This window comes from Denticeps clupeoides, chromosome 3 (assembly GCF_900700375.1).
Source record: "Denticeps clupeoides chromosome 3, fDenClu1.1, whole genome shotgun sequence".
Classification (NCBI taxonomy): domain Eukaryota; kingdom Metazoa; phylum Chordata; class Actinopteri; order Clupeiformes; family Denticipitidae; genus Denticeps; species Denticeps clupeoides.
In genome coordinates, this window is record NC_041709.1 from 7,809,728 (window position 1) to 7,832,079 (window position 22,352).

Consider the following 22,352-nt stretch of genomic DNA (forward strand, 5'->3'; position numbering starts at 1 on the left):
GAGACCGCGGCAGCCGTCAGCAGCCGCCGCGTTCCAGGCGGTATGAGCGGCCACGGCGACCCGGCCGGCGTGCGCGGAGGTAGGCGAAGTTGCTCCTTCCATTCGACAACGGTTCGGAACTATTAACATGAATGTTTTTGGAAACATGACGTGTTTGAGTTCAGAGGTACGATACTAACGTACAATATTACGCTGTCACGAAGTTCGCTTTAAATTGGAAAAAGCTAACGTTTATTATTAAGGTTCCCCCCCCCCAGAATTCGATGCATAAACGAACGCGGCTGAATTCGTGGCAATTTAAACAAGTTCAAATAAACGAGTGAAATAATTGCGTTTGAAGCCTTGCTTCTATTTTCTTGATTTCTTCTCACATGTTTCAGCAGGGTGTAGTATTCGGCGTTTGTGTCCGTCCGATTTTCACATCAGCAGCCACGCATTCGCCCAGAATTATGTCAGTTTCTGTTTACTTTCTGTAATTTTATCCCTGTGGTGTTTCGATGGCGTGAGCTTCAGTCAAGCGCTCTGCTGATATCCAAAAATACAGCCCTTGTGATGCCATCGACCCTTATCTGCTGTCTGCTGCCGCGTTAGCGGGCTTTCAAGTCGTCAGGTAATGAAGTTCCGGAGCAAAAAATAGCCCCCGGAGTCCAGACTGAGCTCCTCCACCTTTGCCCGTTGGGTGAATAATGACTGTCATCTTTTATGGAGGGCGAAGATGGTGAACTTTTGCTCCGTCCGAACTGCAGCCCGCAAGCCTACGAGTGACGGCGACACTTTGTGACACTTTTGTGACAAGGCAGAGTTGTCCCGTTCGTAAGTTCTAGTTCATGCATTATTGAAGCTGTGATGTCCTTTTTGCTCGACAGGGTACATGCATAATGCATCTGCATAATGTATAATAATATAGATAAAGGAAACGTGCCGACGCCATTGTTGGACAGTCATGCATTCTTATGATATATCTTTTGTCCACTGACGTCGGCGTGGAAATCGTTTTTAAGCATAACGGTTCAGGGCATGCCGCTGGTTGGTGCCGATGTCCCTTCAGGGGTCCTTGATCATGGCAGCGGATCATCGGACTGGTGGCGTTTAGGCCTTTCTGAAAAGTGCTGTCTCTCTACATGGCAGTGAGCCTTGGAGGTCACAGCTCGGTGGAGGTCTTTTAAATGGCATTATTATCATCTAGTGCTCTTGTATCGAGTGACATCTTTGGGTTCAATTTGCAATTCTCACTCGTTACGTGACGGTAAATGCGTATGCCGTACAGGAAAAGGTAATCATCCCTTGCTTGGTCCGTGTAGGGAATAAAGGGCTCATTGCGTGGACGGAACGTGTCCGTTACAGCACTCAGAGGACTTCTGTAACTTGAAAAGCACGTTGTAAGTCGCTCTGGATAAGGGCGTCTGCCAAATGCCGTAAATGTAAATGTATGTGAATAAGCACGCTGACAGAACACGTTTTAAACTGAACAAAATCAAGATAAAAAACGAGACACCAACTTCCATTCCGAACTTCTGTGTGCTGTGTGTTATATAATGTGGGTTGCTGGGAAGGGAACGACACGTTTAGGGTCCCTTTAGGGTCCTTTTTAAAGCAGGTGGTCCTAGTACAGTCAAGGCCCAAGTATTACTGTCACTGTACCAGGCACAACATTCAAGAAACCGGTCTCCTAATTATTTTAAGGGCTTGCATCTTGTTGTATTTGGCAGGCGTTTGCATCTTTCTGCGCTGCTGCTTATCTCTGCACGTAAACCAATAAGGTGTATGCACGCTGTGCAGACATGTATTTAGGCACATGGTACCGTTTTAATCAATTCTCCCTTAAAATTCCTCCGCCATTGACATGACATTTAATGGCAGAAATCACAAGCTTTTTCAAATACCTCCGGACAGCCGTGTGGCAACAGTGGCCGTGACTCAGAGCAGCTGACCTGCTCTTTAAACAGTGTTAGCTCTGTATGAGAAAATGACAGCTGCGCTGGGCCTAAACTAGCAGAGACACACGTGTAGCACTCAGCTAAGCTATTTCACACAATAGGGCCATTTGGAGTGTTTGCTGAGGGCCACAAGCCTCTCGACAAATATTCTTCCATACATCAGTGTCATGCATATACATTATATTAAACCTTTTCTCTTTTTCTTGCAGTTCAGTTGATGACCTGGTGAGCAGTGAGCACATTCTTAACTCCCTGGAAAGGATTGTTCTCACCATCTTCCTGGTGGTCATCATCATTATGACTGTTCTTGGAAACCTGCTTGTAATGGTGGCTCTTTGCAAAGACAGGCAGTTAAGGTAAGGCCACTTATGATAAGATAGGCCATCGTCGCTCCATAGAAACGTCCCTTAACGGTTGCATCAAAACACCAGGTGGCCGTCACATGTATCATAGGTACACATACAGTACAGGCCAAACGTTTGGACACACCTTCTGATTCAATGTGTTTTCTTTATTTTCATGACCATTTACATTGGTAGATTTTCACTGAAGGCATCAAAACTATGAATGAACACATGTGGAGTTATGCACTTAACAAAAAAGGTGAAATAACTGAAAACATGTTTTATATTCTAGTTTCTTCTTTGCTCTGATTACTGCTTTGCACACTCTTGGCATTCTCTTGATGAGCTTCAAGAGGTCGTCACCTGAAGTGGTTTTCCAACAGTCTTGAAGGAGTTCCCAGAGGTGTTTAGCACTTGTTGGCCCCTTTGCCTTCACTCTGGGGTCCAGTTCACCCCAAACGATCTCAATTGGGTTCAGGTCTCCACGTTCTGTTATGAACTCCACGTGTGTTCATTCATAGTTTTGATGCCTTCAGTGAGAATCTACCAACGTAAATGGTCATGAAAATAAAGAAAACACATTGAATCAGAAGGTGTGTCCAAACTTTTGACCTGTACTGTATATTGTACATGCATATATTGTAAGTATGGTAGGTCTTTACCTGCCCAATGTGCATTACTTAAACATTTTCAAACAAGTCTTTTAAAAGAAACAGTTTGTGTTCAGAGGTGTTTTCATTTTTTAGCTCTGAAATCACACCTACATGTTTAAGCACTTGCACACATAAATATGCCAACCTCAGTGGTGCTCAAGTCCACAGGCTGGCATTCAGTGAACAAACATTTGCTGCGTGTAAATGCATTACTGCGACTGCAGTGGTGCCGCTGGGTTTTGGGCCAGTGAGGAAATGAACGGCTTTTCCACATATTTCATCTGAGACTGGCCTCTCAAGCTCACTCGGGAGTAAATAACAAACTCGAGAGAAATCATGTGGTTGGAGAACATAATTATCAAGATTGTGCAGAAGGGATGCAAGATTGTCTGCTAGTTTACAAAGCTATGGAAGCTTTACGACAAAAGAGGCATCTTTCCACCAAAATCACACGACGATGGTATACAGCTATGGTGTCTGTTTATATCCAGGACTGCTTTTCAAACACCTCATTCTATTCTCCAGGAAGAAGAAGACCAACTACTTCATTGTGTCGCTGGCATTTGCAGATCTCCTGGTTGCACTTTTAGTGATGCCGTTTGCGGCCATAGAGCTGACCACTGGCCAGTGGAGGTATGGGGAGACGTTCTGCCTGGTGCGCACCTCGCTGGATGTGCTGCTGACCACTGCTTCAATACTGCACCTGTGCTGCATAGCCCTCGATCGGTGAGACTCGTCTGCCAATTCACTTGGCAGAAACTGCGATGACGTGTCTCGCGCGTCTTAACGGCATCCTACATGCTTCATGTGGAATCTGGAAAGCTTCATGTGCGTTGTGTTTCCTCAGTATGGGTTATTAAGTGATTAAGGCTACTGATTGCACTGTTTATATGTAGTCACGTCACAGACACTCGCTCACATTGATCTGGATAATGATCCTGATTTGGATTTTGCCCCACGGCTGCGTTTTCAGTTTTTTTTTTTTATGTCAGGATTTATGTCACGTCAGGTGGTTTTTAAGAATAATATTCAAGTTGGGATGCATGCCCTTCTTCATCGGCTTCCCAACATTGAAGATGTTTTCTGATGTTAAATTTAGCTTTAGCAGTGTGTGCTCTGATGGAAGCTCTGATGGGCTCTGTACTCGACATTTTATGTTGATATGCTTCTGTCAGGATGTTATCTGAAAGTGCCAAACGATGCCTAAAAAGCATGAGAAAATGCCACGGCGCAGCTGTCCTGCTGTCAACCGGTAATTCATGATTCTGCCATTGTGTGTACACGCAGTCATCTGCATAGTTAATAGGCTTGCAGAGAACATCAGATTTGTTGTGTGGTGCTCTGCTTTTGTGCAGACCTCTGTAATGTTGCAGTCTGTTGTATCACGATTGTCTCATGATGTCTCACCATTGCCTGGACACAGGTTTCTTAAATAATGTTAGAATAATTTTTTCTGTCTTTTCTGTCAAGTAGCTGACAAGAAAGCGTGGCGCAGATTAAATTAGATCAGAATTTTAATGGAGCCCATTAGAAATGTGGCCCCCTCTGTTTGGAAATGCATTCAGTGTGTTGCGTTAATGCACTCCCGCGGCGTATTGAGTGTCAGTCTGAAAGGAATTCGCTGCCAGTCAGTGATGCTGTGTAATTTTCCCCTCTCGTCTGTGTAAATGGTCTTTCCCGCACTGGTCAGCTGGGCTTCTTTTTGAAGGGCAGCTGTGACCCTTACAAATAGCACAGTGAGTCAGACGTACGCCCCCTCACTCTCCAAACTCATTTCATTTGCTCCAGAGGCCTGGTCCTTTAACCCTGTGAGCGGGGAAGATGAAATTGAGCTTAATTCCGGGTTGGATATTGTGTACACAGTGAATGATTATATGTCAGAGCAAAGTTAGTATTCACATAAATAAACCAGATTTGGTACCTTCGACAGAAGGGTGTCGATCATAAAAGCCTGTTACGTAAGGCGTGGTCTGAGTCATCCTTCACAGTGAATCACACGTTCAGACAGCTAAATAGCATGTCTAGATTAACATTATTTCATGTGTTTTTATTTATTTGATGACCCTGCTTTTGGTAGGTACTATGCTATTTGCTGCCAGCCACTTGTGTACAGGAATAAAATGACTCCGGTGAGAGTGACCCTGATGCTGGGAGGATGCTGGGTAATCCCCACCTTCATCTCTTTCCTTCCCATCATGCAAAGCTGGAATGCCATTGGCATTGAGGACATTGTAAGTGTGAAGATTTTCTGTTCTTTTCACTGACCACCGCATCACGCTCTTAAGCTCTTTATTAGCGATGTCACTGCGCTTTATAAAGAGCTACCCAGTGCAACAGTAGCAAATGGACATTTTGGCTGAGATTTTTAAAGCCCATTTGACACACAACAATGCCACACGTACCTTGCATATTCCATGTCCAGTGCACTTTTTGCTTTTGAATTAAATTACAGGGATGCATTTTTTTGACGGGTAAGCAGAAGACCTAGACACCTAAACAGACAATGCCATATATATACAGGGAGTGCAGAATTATTAGGCAAGTTGTATTTTTGAGGAATAATTTTATTATTGAACAACAACTATGTTCTCAATTAACCCAAAAAAACTCATTAATATCAAAGCTGAATGTTTTTGGAAGTAGTTTTTAGTTTGTTTTTATTTTTAGCTATTTTAGGGGGATATCTGTGTGTGCAGGTGACTATTACTGTGCATAATTATTAGGCAACTTAACAAAAAACAAATATATACCCATTTCAATTATTTATTTTTACCAGTGAAACCAATATAACATCTCCACATTCACAAATATACATTTCTTACATTCAAAAACAAAACAAAAACAAATCAGCGACCAATATAGCCACCTTTCTTTGCAAGGACACTCAAAAGCCTGCCATCCATGGATTCTGTCAGTGTTGTGATCTGTTCACCATCAACATTGCGTGCAGCAGCAACCACAGCCTCCCAGACACTGTTCCGAGAGGTGTACTGTTTTCCCTCCTTGTAAATCTCACATTTGATGATGGACCACAGATTCTCAATGGGGTTCAGATCAGGTGAACAAGGAGGCCATGTCATTAGTTTTTCTTCTTTTATACCCTTTCTTGCCAGCCATGCTGTGGAGTACTTGGACGCGTGTGATGGAGCATTGTCCTGCATGAAAATCATGTTTTTCTTGAAGGATGCAGACTTCTTCCTGTACCACTGCTCATGTTTGATGATATCAGCCGAAACCAGTACTCCACCTCCACCTTGCTGGCGTCTGAGTCGGACTGGAGCTCTCTGCCCTTTACCAATCCAGCCACGGGCCCATCCATCTGGCCCATCAAGACTCACTCTCATTTCATCAGTCCATAAAACCTTAGAAAAATCAGTCTTGAGATATTTCTTGGCCCAGTCTTGACGTTTCAGCTTGTGTGTCTTGTTCAGTGGTGGTCGTCTTTCAGCCTATCTTACCTTTGCCATGTCTCTGAGTATTGCACACCTTGTGCTTTTGGGCACTCCAGTGATGTTGCAGCTCTGAAATATGGCCAAACTGGTGGCAAGTGGCATCTTGGCAGCTGCACGCTTGACTTTTCTCAGTTCATGGGCAGTTATTTTGCGCCTTGGTTTTTCCACACGATTCTTGCGACCCTGTTTACTATTTTGAATAAAACGCTTGATTGTTCGATGATCACGCTTCAGAAGCTTTGCAATTTTAAGAGTGCTGCATCCCTCTGCAAGATATCTCACTATTTTTTACTTTTCTGAGCCTGTCAAGTCCTTCTTTTGACCCATTTTGCCAAAGGAAAGGAAGTTGCCTAATAATTAGGCACACCTGATATAGGGTGTTGATGTCATTAGACCACACCCCTTCTCATTACAGAGATGCACATCACCTAATATGCTTAATTGGTAGTAGGCTTTCGATCCTATACAGCTTGGAGTAAGACAACATGCATGAAGAGGATGATGTGGACAAAATACTCATTTGCCTAATAATTCTGCACTCCCTGTATATACATGATGACAGGTAAAATAGGCTCTTTTGTAATCACTGTAAACTTACCACAGACTGTGTTCTATGACATGAGTTGTGATGTGAGGTCAAATGTCCTAAAATATCAAATAACACAGAAAACAGCATATTTAATCCATTCCATATAGACTTGACATAAATAAACCAACAGGAGTTTTAGATGTAACCATATAAGGATATTTTAGCTTGCTGGTCTGGTTAAAGGGGCATACTGCATTTTTTGATGTGTTTAAATGTTTTGACATTGGTTTTATCTAAACGGCTTGTAGATTTCCAGATATCAGGGACATGCACTCTGGCTCATGCTCTCCTTAAATAAAAACATACCCTTCAAATTTCAAAACTCAACACTTCACAAATTAACCTTCTGAGGTGCTGGACATTCCTTCAAGCCCTGAGTGTGGAGTGTGAAATGATGCACAGTGAAATAGACATAAACTAAGCCAAGCTTCTTTTGGTCAGGAACTCATGGGACTTGTCCTTATTAGACCTCTCCTTGTCTTTTCTCTGCTGGTTATGCCAGATCGAGGACAGGAAGTTCAGCAACATCACCAACGAGACGTACTGCGTCTTCCTGGTCAACCGGCCATACGCGCTCATATGTTCGGCAGTGGCCTTCTATGTTCCGCTGGGGCTGATGGTCCTGGCCTACCAGCGCATCTATGTGACAGCAATGGAGCACGCGCGACAGATCGGCACTCTCCAGAGAGCCGGCTCTGCGCCCGACAGCTACCTCAGCCACGACCAGCAGGGCTCCAGCCGCATGAAAATCGAGACCAAGGCGGCCAAGACGCTGGCTGTTATCATGGGGTGCTTTTGCCTCTGCTGGGCTCCCTTCTTCATCACCAATGTGGTGGACCCTTTCATCCACTACAGCGTTCCCTGGCAGATGTGGACGGCCTGGCTGTGGCTGGGCTACGTCAACTCGGGTCTAAACCCATTCCTATATGCCTTCCTAAACCGGGCCTTCCGCCGCGCCTTCCTTATGATCCTCTGCTGTGGGGATGAACGCTATGCGAGGCAGGGAAGCTACGTCCCCTCCAGACCGTACTCAGCCTCGGCTAATGGGACATCCATTGCTCTCAGGTAAGCGCACATGATCCTGTCTGTATGTTTCTGTACTTTGCAGATATGAACTTTAAGGGAGTAGCGGTGAAGGAGTAATCCATCAGATGACATTAGGGCTGCGGGAGCACCTTTGTCCAGATTACACTTCTTTTGAAGTTTGTTTGTATTTAATATGTGATATATCTGATAAATCAGTAATGTTGCTGCAGGATAAAATCTTCACCATGGAGTACTGAACCATATTTGTCTATGTCAAGGGCAGAAGGACAGTTCAGTATGGAACCTGTGAAACTTTCTCTTTGGTTCTAGAATCTTCCTTGCATGAATATTTTAAACAAATTGGTGCTTGATGATGGGTGGGTGGGGATTATTTAGATCATTTCTCGGTGTCCCCAGAGACACCATGGGTGTTTCAGGTGAAAGGAATGGTAACCAGCTCATTTATGTCTGCTGTGCAAAGCATAGCTGACATTTCAAAAGTTATGTCTGTCATTTGGTCCTTTTTCATAGCCACTTTGTGTTGTTCCTGGATTATGTCATTTATTTGCTCTTTGTCCACAGTGGTTTGGTTTCCATCGTTAACCGAGCGGCTTTATGTGTTGTTTTGTGTGGGTGTGTCCTTCACTTTTCTCTTTTGTTCTATTAACGTTTGCGGCTTCGTCTTCCATATGCATTTTATTATTTTGGTTTTGCTTTACACAACGTGATAAAAGGGCTCCATTCCACATGTTTTCTTTTAATTAATTTGTGGAAAAGGACAGCTTATCCATGTCTTGTAACTCTGACGCTTTACACAGTGTTTTTATTGAGCACGGCACAAACCCATGCGTAAAACAGGAAGCGCAAAACAAATAGTATCACAGACACCCTAATGTCCGTCTGTGTGTAAAAGTCTCCTAGAGATGAAGCAGATGTTTCTTTTATCCGCTCAGAATTTAATTACCGAAACTAGAATAGAAGCTGTTGGCAAGTTATGTTAATATGTCTGTCAGTGTGTTCTGCTGCATGTCTGTGATAAAATAGGTCATTATATTTAAACAGGTAGCATCAATTTCATCATAAAATTCGAAAGGTTTTCCCCACAGGGCAAACATTAAAACATTGAAATATTAAAATGTGGAAAGAATAGTCTTATTTAGGGTGCAGTTGTTTTAACCAATGTGTTTAGCCAGTTCAACGTGCCAGTTTTACATGCCAGAATAAACAACACTTGAAATTATGTGCCAGTATGACAAAAAACATTTTAAAGGGATAGTAGACTAGTATGTGACAAACTGAACTACCACCCAGTGAGCTCACAAAGTCACAAATTCAAATGGATGGATAGGAACATCTGTAAGCTGAGCTACATTATCATTATTGTCACTCCAGCGCCGGGAAGTTGTGGCGATAAGTAGTTAAATAGAACCTAACTATAGAACAGTCAGGTTCGGCCTCATTGATGAGAGCAATAAGCTTTGATTTGTAGCTGGATTTCACTGAAGAGCTTCCTTATTTTTGCCATGGTTGTAATTTCATTCAACCTGCATAGTGTTATAGACTTGTAACAACAGAAGGCTCTGATGGTCATATTCATATGTTATTAACAAGATAGAAATTTAACTTTAACAAGTTACACATTTTTTTGTTGTCTTAAGAAATGAATGGAAATCCTTTTCTGAGATATAAAATTGCATCGCATTCTACTTGAAGGGTAGAACTTCTCAATTTTGGACATTGGAGCCTCAGAGGAGAAGGTGAAAGCAGCTAAATAATGAAGGAATCAAATGCACAGATGGATCATCATTTTTTTCATGTTTCTGGCCAGGTTGATGGATTTGATTGTCTCCATATTTATTGTTTTATATTAGCGGCAGTTACATTTGAAGTATTTCCATAAGGTCCTTTGTGTCCATCCCTTAAATGCTGCACATTGATTAATGGCACTCGGAATAATTAGTTTATCTTACAATTGATATCATTACTGAACCCATTTCCTTTTTATCCACTGGGACTTAGTGTGCTGCTGCTTACTCCCCAGAGTGTTCCATAGGAAAGCCGATTTTAGACGCTGAACAAAAGGATTGAAAATGGCTCTTGGTAATCTTTAAGGCGGTGCAAGGGGCAGAGCAGCCACAACAGCCCAACTTTAAGGAGTAAACACTTTTGACATTTTGGGATACCACCCCCTGCTCAGAGATTTCTCTTGAGCTTTATGCAGAGGCACTAAAGCTGAACTGTCCATATCCAGGTTCTCTGATATGTCCCTTATGATCACTCCGCGCTGAAAAGGTCAGTCCTCATCTTTTCTTCACAAACCCTCAGCCCCCAGCTCTCTGTATTGCATGTTCCACAGGCATGTCTGGAATGTGATGGTGTCTCTCAGCTGAGGCCGACTCCATCAGCCCCATGAAATGCCCTTATGCTTACTCAGAGTGAGGTTACCAAAGCCACAGAATTCATTGTTTTGGGGTTTTGAAAGATGTCAAAGATTTCATGCAGTGCATTTTGTATTTAATAAGATGGGTGATGGATGGCGTCTGTCTCATTACAAATTCATACTACATACTACTATTAACTGTATCATGGACATGGACTGTGATCCCTGAAGGAGAAGGAGGTAGCGGTATAAGGAGGTATTTAATAATTTACATTAAAATTCCCAAAAGATATGTTTGGCACAAGGTTAACACCACTCATCACCCTGTTGCCTGGCTTGTTGGCGGTAGCATCTTGTTATTAGGCTGCTTTTCTCCATAGTCCTGGTTGGCATGGGGAAATAATTCAGGTCCAAATACCCATATCCGTGTCCTGGCATGACCCCGTCAGACCGTCAAGAAAATTCTAAATAGAAACAGACAAAACAGAAAATCTTCACAACCTAAGATCACAGTCCGCCTGAACAAACCCTTTCAAAGTACGAGTAGATAGAGACACATCCAGTCAGATTTACTTCTTCAAAAATACATTATTAAAAAATATTGTTTGGATTGTTTGGGAGAGTACTCGTTTTAAAGTTATTTAAAGTTCCCGATCTCTGTGGACTGCACACAGCCTGGATGAAAATGATTTGGGGGGACTTCAAAGGGGCGCACTTCTGTGCTCCTGCCAGCTATGGACCTGGCCCTCTCGCTCACACCCCACATGCTTGAACTTTCACATTTTTGCAATATCATGTTTGTGCTCAGCATTTCAAAGCAGGACTCTGGGGTGGTAAAAATGAACGCGCTGCAGTTTTATATGGGCTGGATTATTGACATTACAGGTCATAAGGAGGGCCAGGTGACGGGCTGGTAATGGCCGTGATAGATGCGTCTGCTAACATCCATTCCCGGTGTTATCTCTGGACTGTCTCTGCCGCCGTACAGGGAGGGGTAAATCTTTCGCTTTATGGCTGAGGTGAACACTGTTTATTCTGCATGGCCAGGGCCCGTAGCTCCAAGAGGAAACGCAGGTGACCCCGGTCTTAATGTGGTGCTGGCAGCATGCGAACACAGCTATGATATTGTGCTTCATCTGCATATAAGTACAGTACTGATAAAGCCCTCACCTAACATACTTGAGATCTCGCACACTTAAAAAGCTGGATAACAAGATCAGCAGGTCAGTGTGTCATATTGATTTTACAGTGCACTTTTACAAGCAGTGTAAGTAGATACAGGCATTAGAAGGAGCATTAGAAGGAGATATATCCTGGCATCCGCAATGTTTTAGCAACGCAGTTCCAAACAGTTCCTGTGCCCTAAGAAATATTACATTTCATATTCTTTTTTTTTTTTTAATGAAATTGTAGAAGTGAATAATCCCCAATGCTCCTGAACACCTTTTAATAAACATATCACAGTGAAAAAAAAAAAAAGTAAAAGTTTAGCCGCAATGGTAAAACCGCCTGCCTAGAAATGTGCAGGCTCCCCTTTGTGCCACAAAATAGTTCTGACCCATCATGCATGGATTCCACCAGACCTCTGAAGGTATGCTGTGGTCTCTGGCACCAGGATCCTTTTAATCCTTGGTAGGTGGTACATGTCAAAGTAACATCCACATGAGTGGAGGACACGAGGAATGGGTGTCCAGCAGAACATTGCTCAATGCATGAGACTTCCTCCACCGGCTTGCCAAGTTCAACCAGTTGCCATGTCTTCTCCAGGTCTTCCCTAGCCTTTGACACGAGCTAAATGTGATTCATCAGACCAGGCCAGTTCTGAGATACATGTGGCCATTGCTTTTGAAGGTGGACAGGTGTCCACCAGCATATCAGTTTTTAGGACTACAGTAGATCTTCTCTGGGTTTAGACTGATGTGCCCAGTGCACATCAGCGGCCTTGAGGAGTTCACTCATTGTTCTTCTGCTGAAGTAAAAATCCCACCTCTTGTGACAAGAATACCAGTCATGTTTTCTCCAGCTGTCAGGGGTTCTAATGTTGCGGATAATCAGTGATGGATTTCTGCAAGATAATTAATATATTTTTTCAGATTTCAGAAAACACCCATAATATCTCCTTTCATGCTGAAACAGCAGCAAATGTCCAAGACTGTTGTGATATATCATATTTCTTGCTTTAGAAACAACACAATGCATCAATGAGCCACCCTGAATTAAAGCCTGTCTGTTACACTGCCTGTAATTACAGTGATTATGCTCATGTTGGGAAGTTAGGTATTTTTTTATTATTACCATGCGAACTACGAGGCGAATGAAGCTTTTTTAGTCATACGTGGAGCTCTAATCTATATGACTGGAATTATGAATTGTTGTTTAAGCTTTTTTTTTCTTATTTGCAAACACAAAGCTAAAAATGAGCATGGCATTTAGATTTGCCTCTCAGTCATTGGCTGGCTCATTTCTGTTCATCACCATGGACACTGTAGCTAAGGAACAAACCACATGTGCAGTTATCTGCAGTTGTTGAGCAGGAAGCATTTGAAAAGTATCCTGTGTGATCCAACACTGAAAAGGGGTATGCTTCCATTTTTGGTAAAAAAAAAAAAAAATAAAAAAAAAATAAGTGAGACAGGGTTAATCTCTGGTGCACCAGGAATTCCTCCACCTCAGGTCATCGCGGTGTCATCTTATGGACGATGGATTTCACAGGACACAGAACATTTAGTTGTCATTTTTACTGCTCATGATTGCCTTCTTTTGGTAAAAAAAAGGGGATTTCAGTTAAGGTGTCAGGAGCTGTGTTTCATGTGTTCATGTCTCACTGATTTTGCAGCAAGATTCTATTGATTTAGTCATGGGCAGTTGTTATAATCATTTTAGGTCAAATATGTATGGGCTGAATGTGTAATGTGTGGTGTAATGTTAGTAGAATATAAAGTGTATGTAATACAGTACAAATTACACAAATGCATTCTGTCACAGCATATTATATAACCATACTTTTCCATTGTCGTAAATAAATATCAGAAAATATCTTGTGTATGCAATAAAAAAAACATTAGCACGTCTTTTTTACCCTTTGTCAGAAGCATTCTGCTATTTTTGCACTCAGTGCAACAATTTGTGGGTAGTGATTATCTGGCACCTCACTGTGAGAGTGAGTGTAATTAAATGCCTTCACATTTTGAGGGTCATACATCAAGTGGGAACTTGATAAGCTTTTTCTCCTTCCTCCTTCTCTCAGTCTGTTCTCTTTTGCGAATATCTTATACGAAGCCACTTCCTATTCCAACATTTTTTTATGCTTTACTTATACCCATATAAAGTTTTTTCAAACATATCTTTACTGCTTTTACAGCTTAAAATAGAAACACTTAATATACAATAAAGACAAAGAAATATATATACTAAGGCCCCATGAACATGAGAATGCTTTTCGGTTTCTAAAAAAACCGAAATGTTTACACCCACACGGAGAGAACTGGAACTGGTGTAACACCATTGTCTCACCACAAGTGCTCTGCATGTTTGGCGGCTAGTTCTCCTCTGCGCTGAGTTGTTCTCCAGCCTTGACTTTTTGTTAGAAATGTGCATTGTAGAGAGGATTTCTTATAGTTCCTTAATGGGATTCTGTAGTGGCTGCAGCCCAACAATGAACGTCTTATCCACCACCATTGTTGTATGTATGACACATTTGGGGTTATAGGTCAGGTTGGAGGTTGGACTAATTGTAATGATCGTCAACAGGGGGCCCCACCCCCTCCCCAGTGTTCCAGGTACTTGCAATCTGTCCGTCACTGCATGTCTGTGTGTTGTGAGTATGTGTTGTTGTGTTGTGTTGTGGCAGGCTACTTTTAGGGAGTCTGATCAGTGGACTGTCAAGGCCATAAGGCAGACCCTGAGCAGCCCTCGCCCACGAGTTTTGACGGAGTCAGTATGAAGTGTGTGTGTGCATGTGTGTGCAAGTTCACGCATTGTGATTGTGTTCCCTTTGTGAGTGTAACCCTTGCTTTTTCCATTTCCACTTCCATTTGCACCAAGTAGAGCCCTATCTGTTGGTTTTGTTTAAGCACCTGCACCGGGGTCGTCCCCTACTTTGGTTTTCACAAAAGAACCACTTTGCCATCCACACAGATACACAGAAAACAGAAATTCGCTCTGGTACCCATTTCAGAAAATAACCCTTCTGCGTCTCCTGAAACTGCGTCTCAGTCCAGATCAAAAATTTTCCCATTTTAGAAAAATGGGCCTAAATGAATAGAACAAAAAGACAACAAACACACTTCCCTCCCAGTGGTATCAGGCAGCACACATGCAGAGTAGTTTCTCACACGCTCATTTTTCCTCGACCTCTTCAGAAAAATCTATATTTTGATTGAACTTATAGTTTCCAAATTCTTTCAAAGACTTCTTGTTTACCTTTTCTGGTTGTTATTTTATTTTATTTTTTTTACTTATTATTATGTTTGGGATTGTGTGAACAGCAAAATAAAAATTTCTTTACGCAGTGGAATGCTCACTTCTATTGAATCTTGAATGTTGAATCTACTCTTAATAATAAGTCATTTTTCCATTTGCTTTTCCCATAGAGTAATTTTAGATGTGTCTTTCCTCTTCATTCCTGTCTTCGTCCGATTTGTCAGTGTCCACTCACTCTTACTATTTATGCTTGCTGGTCTGGAAACAACCCCCTAAAAGTTGGATCCAGTGGATCACAGACACAATGAAACAGGGTTCCTTTCATTACACACTTGAAAGAACTTATTAGTCTAAAGGTAATGCATTCTGAGTCCAATCATCTCATTTATACAATTAATTTTCATCTGATATTATTTATTTGAAATGATCTTTTAACACAAGTTAAGGCTACTAAGGGAACTGGGGCAGTGGTGGCCTAGAGGTTAAGGAAGTGGCCCCGTAATCAGAAGGTTGCCAGTTCAAATCCTGATCTTCTGCCAAGGTGCCACTGAGGTGCCACTGAGCAAAGCGTCCCCACACACTGCTCCCTGGGCGCCAGACATGGCTGCCCACTGCTCACTAAGGGTGACTTTATCTTTAATACCACAAGGGTGGTTGTAACCTAGCGGCTAACACACTCGCCTATGAACCAGAAGATCCTGGTTCAAACCCCACTTACTACCATTGTGTTCCTGAGCAAGACACTTAACCCTAAGTTGCTCCAGGGGGGGACTGTCCCTGTAACTACTGATTGTAAGTCGCTCTGAATAAGGGCGTCTGATAAATGCTGTAAATGTAAATATAAGTTGTCCGTTTCCTATGCACGACTTTCTGTTCTTTATATATAAAACTTTTCTTGCATTATTGTGAATTATGTTCAGTATGTGTGTTGATGTAAACAATACTTGTGATACACATTTAAGTACTATGTTACAGAGAACAAATATCAGTCTTTATAAAAGTATGATTGCTCTAGTTTGCCAAATTTGTCAAAAATAATTATTAGAACCATTAGCTTTTTTAAAATGTTTCTTACATGGGATTCGTCCTGGCTACATTGTTTCCCTGGCCAGAATTTATGTTTACTATTCCATCAACAGAGATTTAATGTTGACAGACAGTCCCAAGCGCAGCCTTTTCGTGCCCATTTCTGTACAAAATGTGCTCGGATTATTCAAGTATGTGGGAACTGTGGCTTGCTGCAGTAATCCATATCCTCTGGGGGTTACTGCTATTTATTACAGATGTTCGGGCTCTTTTCAAAATCTCAAGCTACTTTATTGTGATTTGAGTGGATCAGCATATCAAAAAAGTGTTATAAAGGTTTATTTGTGAGGTTTTAGCCCATAACATGCAGTTCAAATGGTTTGATTCATGCTTTCCTCATTTGAAATTTGGCCACCATCAACATAACAGAATATGGCTAATAATGTTGGTATACTCTCTCACTCGCTCACTCACTCACGTATTGGCTCTGGAGTGAGCCTATTCTGGGTCATCAGGCTCAAGACCAGCACTCACACCAGGCAGGATGCCAGTTCAACGCAACATTTTGATATATTGGACTATTAATCATTGTCTTTTAATACTCTGGAATAAGTTGTGATTTCGAGTGTTGAAAAGGTATAGTATTGAATAGTTACATTAATATATATTATTATTAATAATGAGTTGTGTTTTCTGAAGCTAAATGCTTGTGCCATATTTTATCTTGCATCTTTATGATGTCTTACTCCTGTTGATGGTGGCAGATGGTGCATATAAGGTGGATGTACACAGAAGGGTATCTAACAGATACTAACCAAGTGCTTTACTGTAACTGGTAGTGAAGGCAGTTCCCCTTCTGTTTTGTGACAAACATTTTTTATCACCATGTGTAAAAAAATCGGACTTTTCCATAATCACAGGTTCTATCATCACCTGTTTTTTTTTCTGAAGTTGGCGAGAAATGAATGGTCAACCAGACAGAAGAGCTGTCACCTGAGTGATTGATGAGAAGATTTTCATCTGTTGAGGTCAGAGGTCAAAGACATTATTTAGTTACAGACTGACAATATGCTAGCTGTGTTCAGAGAAAACAGAGTATGGCCATTTCTCTTTATGAACGCGGACTGGTATAGGAGATTTTTACCCATGATAATCTGTTCAGACATGTGGGAAATATTATTGGACACTGGAGTTTAATGTTGCTTATAAATAGAGGAACTCGGCTGAAGTGCATTGCTGATCTTATCTATAGCTTTAATATAGTGGAGGGCCATATAAGCAGGGTAAATAAATAAATGGGTTTTGAAGTACTCCTTGACCCCAAGGTACCTTGAGGCCATTTAATTTATTTCAGCAAAATATTGAATGAATGACATGGGTGATATAGTTTTGCATTTTCGATAATTTACAATATTTGCACAGCCCTGTCTGTCCCCTTTTCCTAGAAGGATTTGCAGACAGAGCTAAATAAGTACTGTAACCATTTGCAATGTAAGCAAGTGAGATTTGTTAGTAGGAAATATCATACATACGACGCTTTGAATTGCAGTCATTTACATTTACATTTACATTTACAGCATTTATCAGACGCCCTTATCCAGAGCGACTTACAATCAGTAGTTACAAGGACAGTCTCCCTGGAGCAACTTAGGGTTAAGTGTCTTGCTCAGGGACACAATGGTAGTAAGTGGGATTCGAACCCGGGTCTTCTGGTTCATAGGCGAGTGTGTTACCCACTGGGCTACTACCACCCTGACCTGAGCCTGTCCTGAAATCAGTTCATAAAAATTATTTTGGAAGTAAATTGTGATAGAGATTTACCTCAGGTGTGGAGACTGAAACGATCTATGCTTCTGAGGTCTTATGGTCAGCTAACCAGGACATGTCTTTCAGTTTGTTGTCCTCCTGGAAGATCCAGTGATGATCCAGATTTATTTTCTTGGCAGGGGCAGCTAGATTTGGGTTTAAATCCTGGTATTTCATGAATCCATGATGCCATGTACCCTAACAAGGTTTCCAGGCCCTTTGTAGGGAAAACAGCACAGAACCATTACAGAACCTCCATCATCAGCCAGGATAAATGTTCTTTTTATTACAGCCATCCTTCTTTTTAAGTGAAAACCATTTTTGCCAAAAATGCTGTATTGTTGTTTCATCAACCAATAAAATACAGTTTTAGTCAAAGCTGCACTACTATTTTGTGGTAAACTGACCAAAATGTTGTTTTCATTCACAACTTAAAACAACTATTTTTAAAAATTCTAATCGTAGAAATGACCATTTGTTTTTTATGACCATCCCCTGAATTATCAGGGTCTCATTTGGTTTGTGTCCATTCTTATCTTTCCAATGTTGATGGAAGACTGAGGGAACTTGGCCTCTGTGTCACCTTATATTTGTACCCCAGTACCCCATGGTGTATTATGTTGTGAAAGCTCCTACACACTCTAATCAACTCAAGAATGCACCATTTAAATAGGAAACATGCTTACATTTATTTCAGTTAAAGGTCAAATTTGTCTAGTGTGAGATGAAGCAACTTGACCACGGGGTAAATTTTTTTTGTTACATTTTCACAAGGGGTGCCAGTAATTTTGAAGTGCATTAAAAACAGATGTGCTAGTGCTTGAAGGTTAAGTTCGCTCTGAGCTCTGGCCGCCGTGAGTGTAAACTTTGTCACAGTGGTGATAATTGCTGGTGTGCAGGCTCGAGCCAGGAGTTTTGAAGGCCCCTGGCAGCTAATGGAGAGAGAGAAGGGGCTAAATGTAATCATGTGCTGTTACAGAATTATTTTGCTTTTTTCAAAATATTTTGTATGAAATGGCTCTATTATTTCATTATTATAATTGCATTATAAATTCAGATGAAGTCAAGGCAGCTCATGATTTAATTTTTTAACTTTGTTACTTCATTGGACTGTTCACATATGCTAAAGAATCAAATTCTTCTAAAATTCTCAGCAATATTTTTGTACCCACAGTCTCTATTGGCTAGACCTCCCTATAAACCACACACCACAAAATGTATTAGAATTATTAATTATTGCATACATTTATGCAATAATTCCCTCATAGTCCCTTATAGAAATTAAAACAGCATTTCTTATAATATATATTCCTTTGGAGTAGTTATACCTGTCTTACACCTCATGCGAAAGACATGAAACTGCATTATGGTCATGTTTTTATTTGCCACTAAAAAGTGATTTATATCCTTAGTGGGTGGTCTGTAAACACAGTGTTAGTATTCAAATGGTGGCCTGACAGCCCTTCTATAGGGAGCCTTAGTTTGATGGGCTTGTTAGCATTTCTGAACATCTGGTTCCACCACGATTGTTATGTTGCTATAGCTGTGATGGAGGAACTGAAGAACATTTTCTATCACCTTTCACATTTCTCACAGTGTCTACACATTTCTGCTTCCCGTATTGTCCGAATGTGGTACATGCCACCGGTCAAGATCCGCATTGGCAAATGGCAAAATGTGTAGGTGTCACTAAACCTAATAACATTACAGACCATATTATTTTGTCTATTTTAGCAAATTATGGTTCCCGTTTGTGAAGGCCCTAGTTCCTCTAGAGCAGCTTGGAGCATCTTACACCATAAATGTGTTTTCTTCTGTTGATTTAAAAAATATGTTTGATTTTGTACAGGCTGTGTCATGGAAAAGGTGTACTTCTCTAAACGCTCTGGATAAGGGTGTCTGCCAAATTCCATAAGTGTAAATGCGAATGTAAATGGGACTGCTGAGAGAACTGTGAAGTCTGCAGACTCAGCTGGTTTAACTGAGAGCATCTGAAATAAACTTACTATTCAAATCATTCTGTATTATTTGAATAAAGCTTGAGTGTCCAATCTTAGAAAAGATGTAAAGCTATTTCTTTTCATCATTGAGGGTGCAGAGCTTGTTTGGAAAAGCCTTTTGGAGGATTTGGGTCCCCCAACAATCAAAAATACTTAGTCTAATAACCTTTGACCTTTATGAATATAATTTCACAGGGCTTGTGTTTTCAGAGATTATGCATTTGACAGGCCTCTGGCAGGCAAAGGCTACACATGTCCTGTGCAATAAACGTGGAAAAACGGTGTTGTTATCGAACCATGCCTTATCATAAACATATCCTCCTAGCTCATTCTTTCTCCCTGGATGTGTGTGTGGGTGTGGTGTGTGTGTGTGTGTGTGTGTGTGTGCCTTGGAGACAGAGAGAGTGAAGCTGAATGTGCCGTGGCAGGCTTTGTAGCAGACAAGCTGAGAATTCCACAAGTCCCCCCTATCTGGGCCAGGCTTTCTGAAAGATGAACCTCTGAGCATCAGTCAATTGGCTGAAAGCATCTCTGTGTGCGTCCACTTTATACACGCTGCATATTACACTGCCACTCAATGTTCACTCATCATTCTTTTTGACAAGAGTTATGAAAGTTCCGTGGATATTTTTACCTGAAGAACAGCTGTGCAGATACACACTTAAGCTGCAGGAAAATTTGACTTGAGCTGTTTTTCTGGAAATGTTAAGAGCGCTTAAGAGGATGTGTATGCAGTAGGAGGCAATGTGAACAAACCACAAATGGTATTTTTCTTCCACTTCTTCTCCTTCACACTCCTGCATGGGTAACTTTCATTTCTGGGTATATTTATACACTGGAGTCGACGTTTTTGTACTTTTATGAGGATCTGAATGGTGTGCAGCTGCACAGCTGCAGCATGTGTGGACAAAAGAATGTGCTAGAAAAGTCCGACAAGTGCTGTGTGAAGCACCTGCTACAGCTCCATCAATTCCATCATATGCTAAGCACCCACCGACTGCAGTGAACAATGGACTCCCACATTTGTGTGCCTCCCCTTGAAACGTTTTGATGTTAAACTTGCCGACTGGTGCTCCTTGGCTGCACCAGTGTCCATCTGCAAACTGCGTCAGATACATATCCATGACTCCGACTGTTCTGGGTGACCTGCCAAAACATCATGAACCTAATCGTGGGCGACTGTGCCAGCTCTCTGTAACCCATCTGATGTGCGTTTCGCAGGGACACAGGTGGACAGCAGAAGGGGTTTATGTCCTGCTGCGTTTGCCGGGCCTCGCCTTTTTTTTTTTTTTTGGGTGTAAGCAGTAGGAGTATCTGCAGTTTCTTTTGGACAGACACCCTACATTCTTAATTTGAGATGAAGGCTTTTCTATGGGAACATAGTCACTGGGGTGTCTGGTTTTACTGCTCGCAGATAAGATTTGATTATTGTGATTTTGCTCCTGAGAAAATATTATCCTAAACAGATTGTAAGGAAGAACAAAAATAGACCAAAGTTAATTTTGGTGACTGGGAGGATGTGTTACGTTACAAAAAACATGATTCCGACCAAGGTTTACAACCACAAGTCCGGTATTTTTGCACGTCCTCTTGAGATGTGCGGATTATGATAATACAGTCACGTAACATGAAAAATAGATTTCGGTGCCATAAATCAATGTGATGCATTTGACCATTTTATCTAACCAGGGATTTGTGTTCTTCCTTGTATGTTACAATGATTATAATGCATTAAACAAATGTTATAATACACCAAAACTTGGTTTACACTGTGTGATGACAATGCAAGATATGGACATGACAAATTATTGTTTGAAAAAGCAGAGGGGAAATTAGGAGTAGTGCATGTGGTTCCTTGAGAAAATATTTGCTTTCATTTGTTACGCTGATCATGATGAAATTAGAGTCAGTAGCCCTCATTAGTCATGTGACTGTGCTTCTTGAGCATGCTTGGATCTCATATGAAGAGGTTTGGCACTAACATTAGACTAAATATGAGCTCCCACAGTCAATACCGACCAGTTATGCTCCGTGTGTTTGCCCCTACTTTCTGCGCCAGGAAGACAGCAATATTTCAACCAGCCAATGCCGTGTACATGAGGCTCTTTTGCGATATATTCACCAATGCTAATGCTATAGCGCTAACCCAACACTGTCAGTTGCCATGTATGACTGCAGAACACTTCATAATTGCGACCAAGGTGACACTGTTTGGAATAAATGTAATAAAGGTTCTTGTTGTGCCTGTGTTCTTTTATTTTGCTAATCAGGAACATATGTTATGAAGTACCATCGCCGGTTCTGCAACAGCTCCTGAAACACAGTTACAATGGGGACGGCCATTGCCAAAGGATCCTCTAGGTAGAGAAACGTTCATGTGATGTGACTTTGTGCCCATCCCATCGTCTGTAGACATTGTTACATAACAAACACTTCAAACACATGCTGTTGGGAGGTAAGCGTAGAGCCGACGTGGTAGAAACATACAGAAAACAGCTGAATGATGACGGGCATTTTGCATGAGTTGCACTCACGTTTGGAGTCAAGGACCTTTGTGGGTGTTAAGGCAAGGCTGCATTTGTGTCTTTCTGCATTGTAACGGTGTGATGGTGTCTGTGTGTAAAGCAGTTTCGTGTATTTGCCTGAGGTGTGCAAACTTTCATTTTACTTCATGTTTAGTGCTGAAGCAGATGAAGTAAAAAAAAAAAAGGATATTT

At 41.5% G+C, this 22,352-nt stretch overlaps 1 protein-coding gene across 5 annotated transcripts in view; it reads left to right on the forward strand.

The window, feature by feature from the left end:
* Window positions 1–22,352, forward strand: part of LOC114785957 (5-hydroxytryptamine receptor 4) — a 25,083-nt gene continuing 2,731 nt past the window's right edge. The window contains exons 1-6 of one of the 5 annotated variants that reach the window (XM_028972604.1): window positions 1–79; window positions 2,152–2,293; window positions 3,460–3,660; window positions 5,012–5,165; window positions 7,478–8,040; window positions 21,906–21,996. In XM_028972604.1, the coding sequence (XP_028828437.1) occupies window positions 43–79; window positions 2,152–2,293; window positions 3,460–3,660; window positions 5,012–5,165; window positions 7,478–8,040; window positions 21,906–21,996 (1,188 nt within the window). In that variant the 5' untranslated portion in view covers window positions 1–42. The other 4 variants (XM_028972607.1, XM_028972605.1, XM_028972606.1 and 1 more) reach the window with 4 other exon arrangements.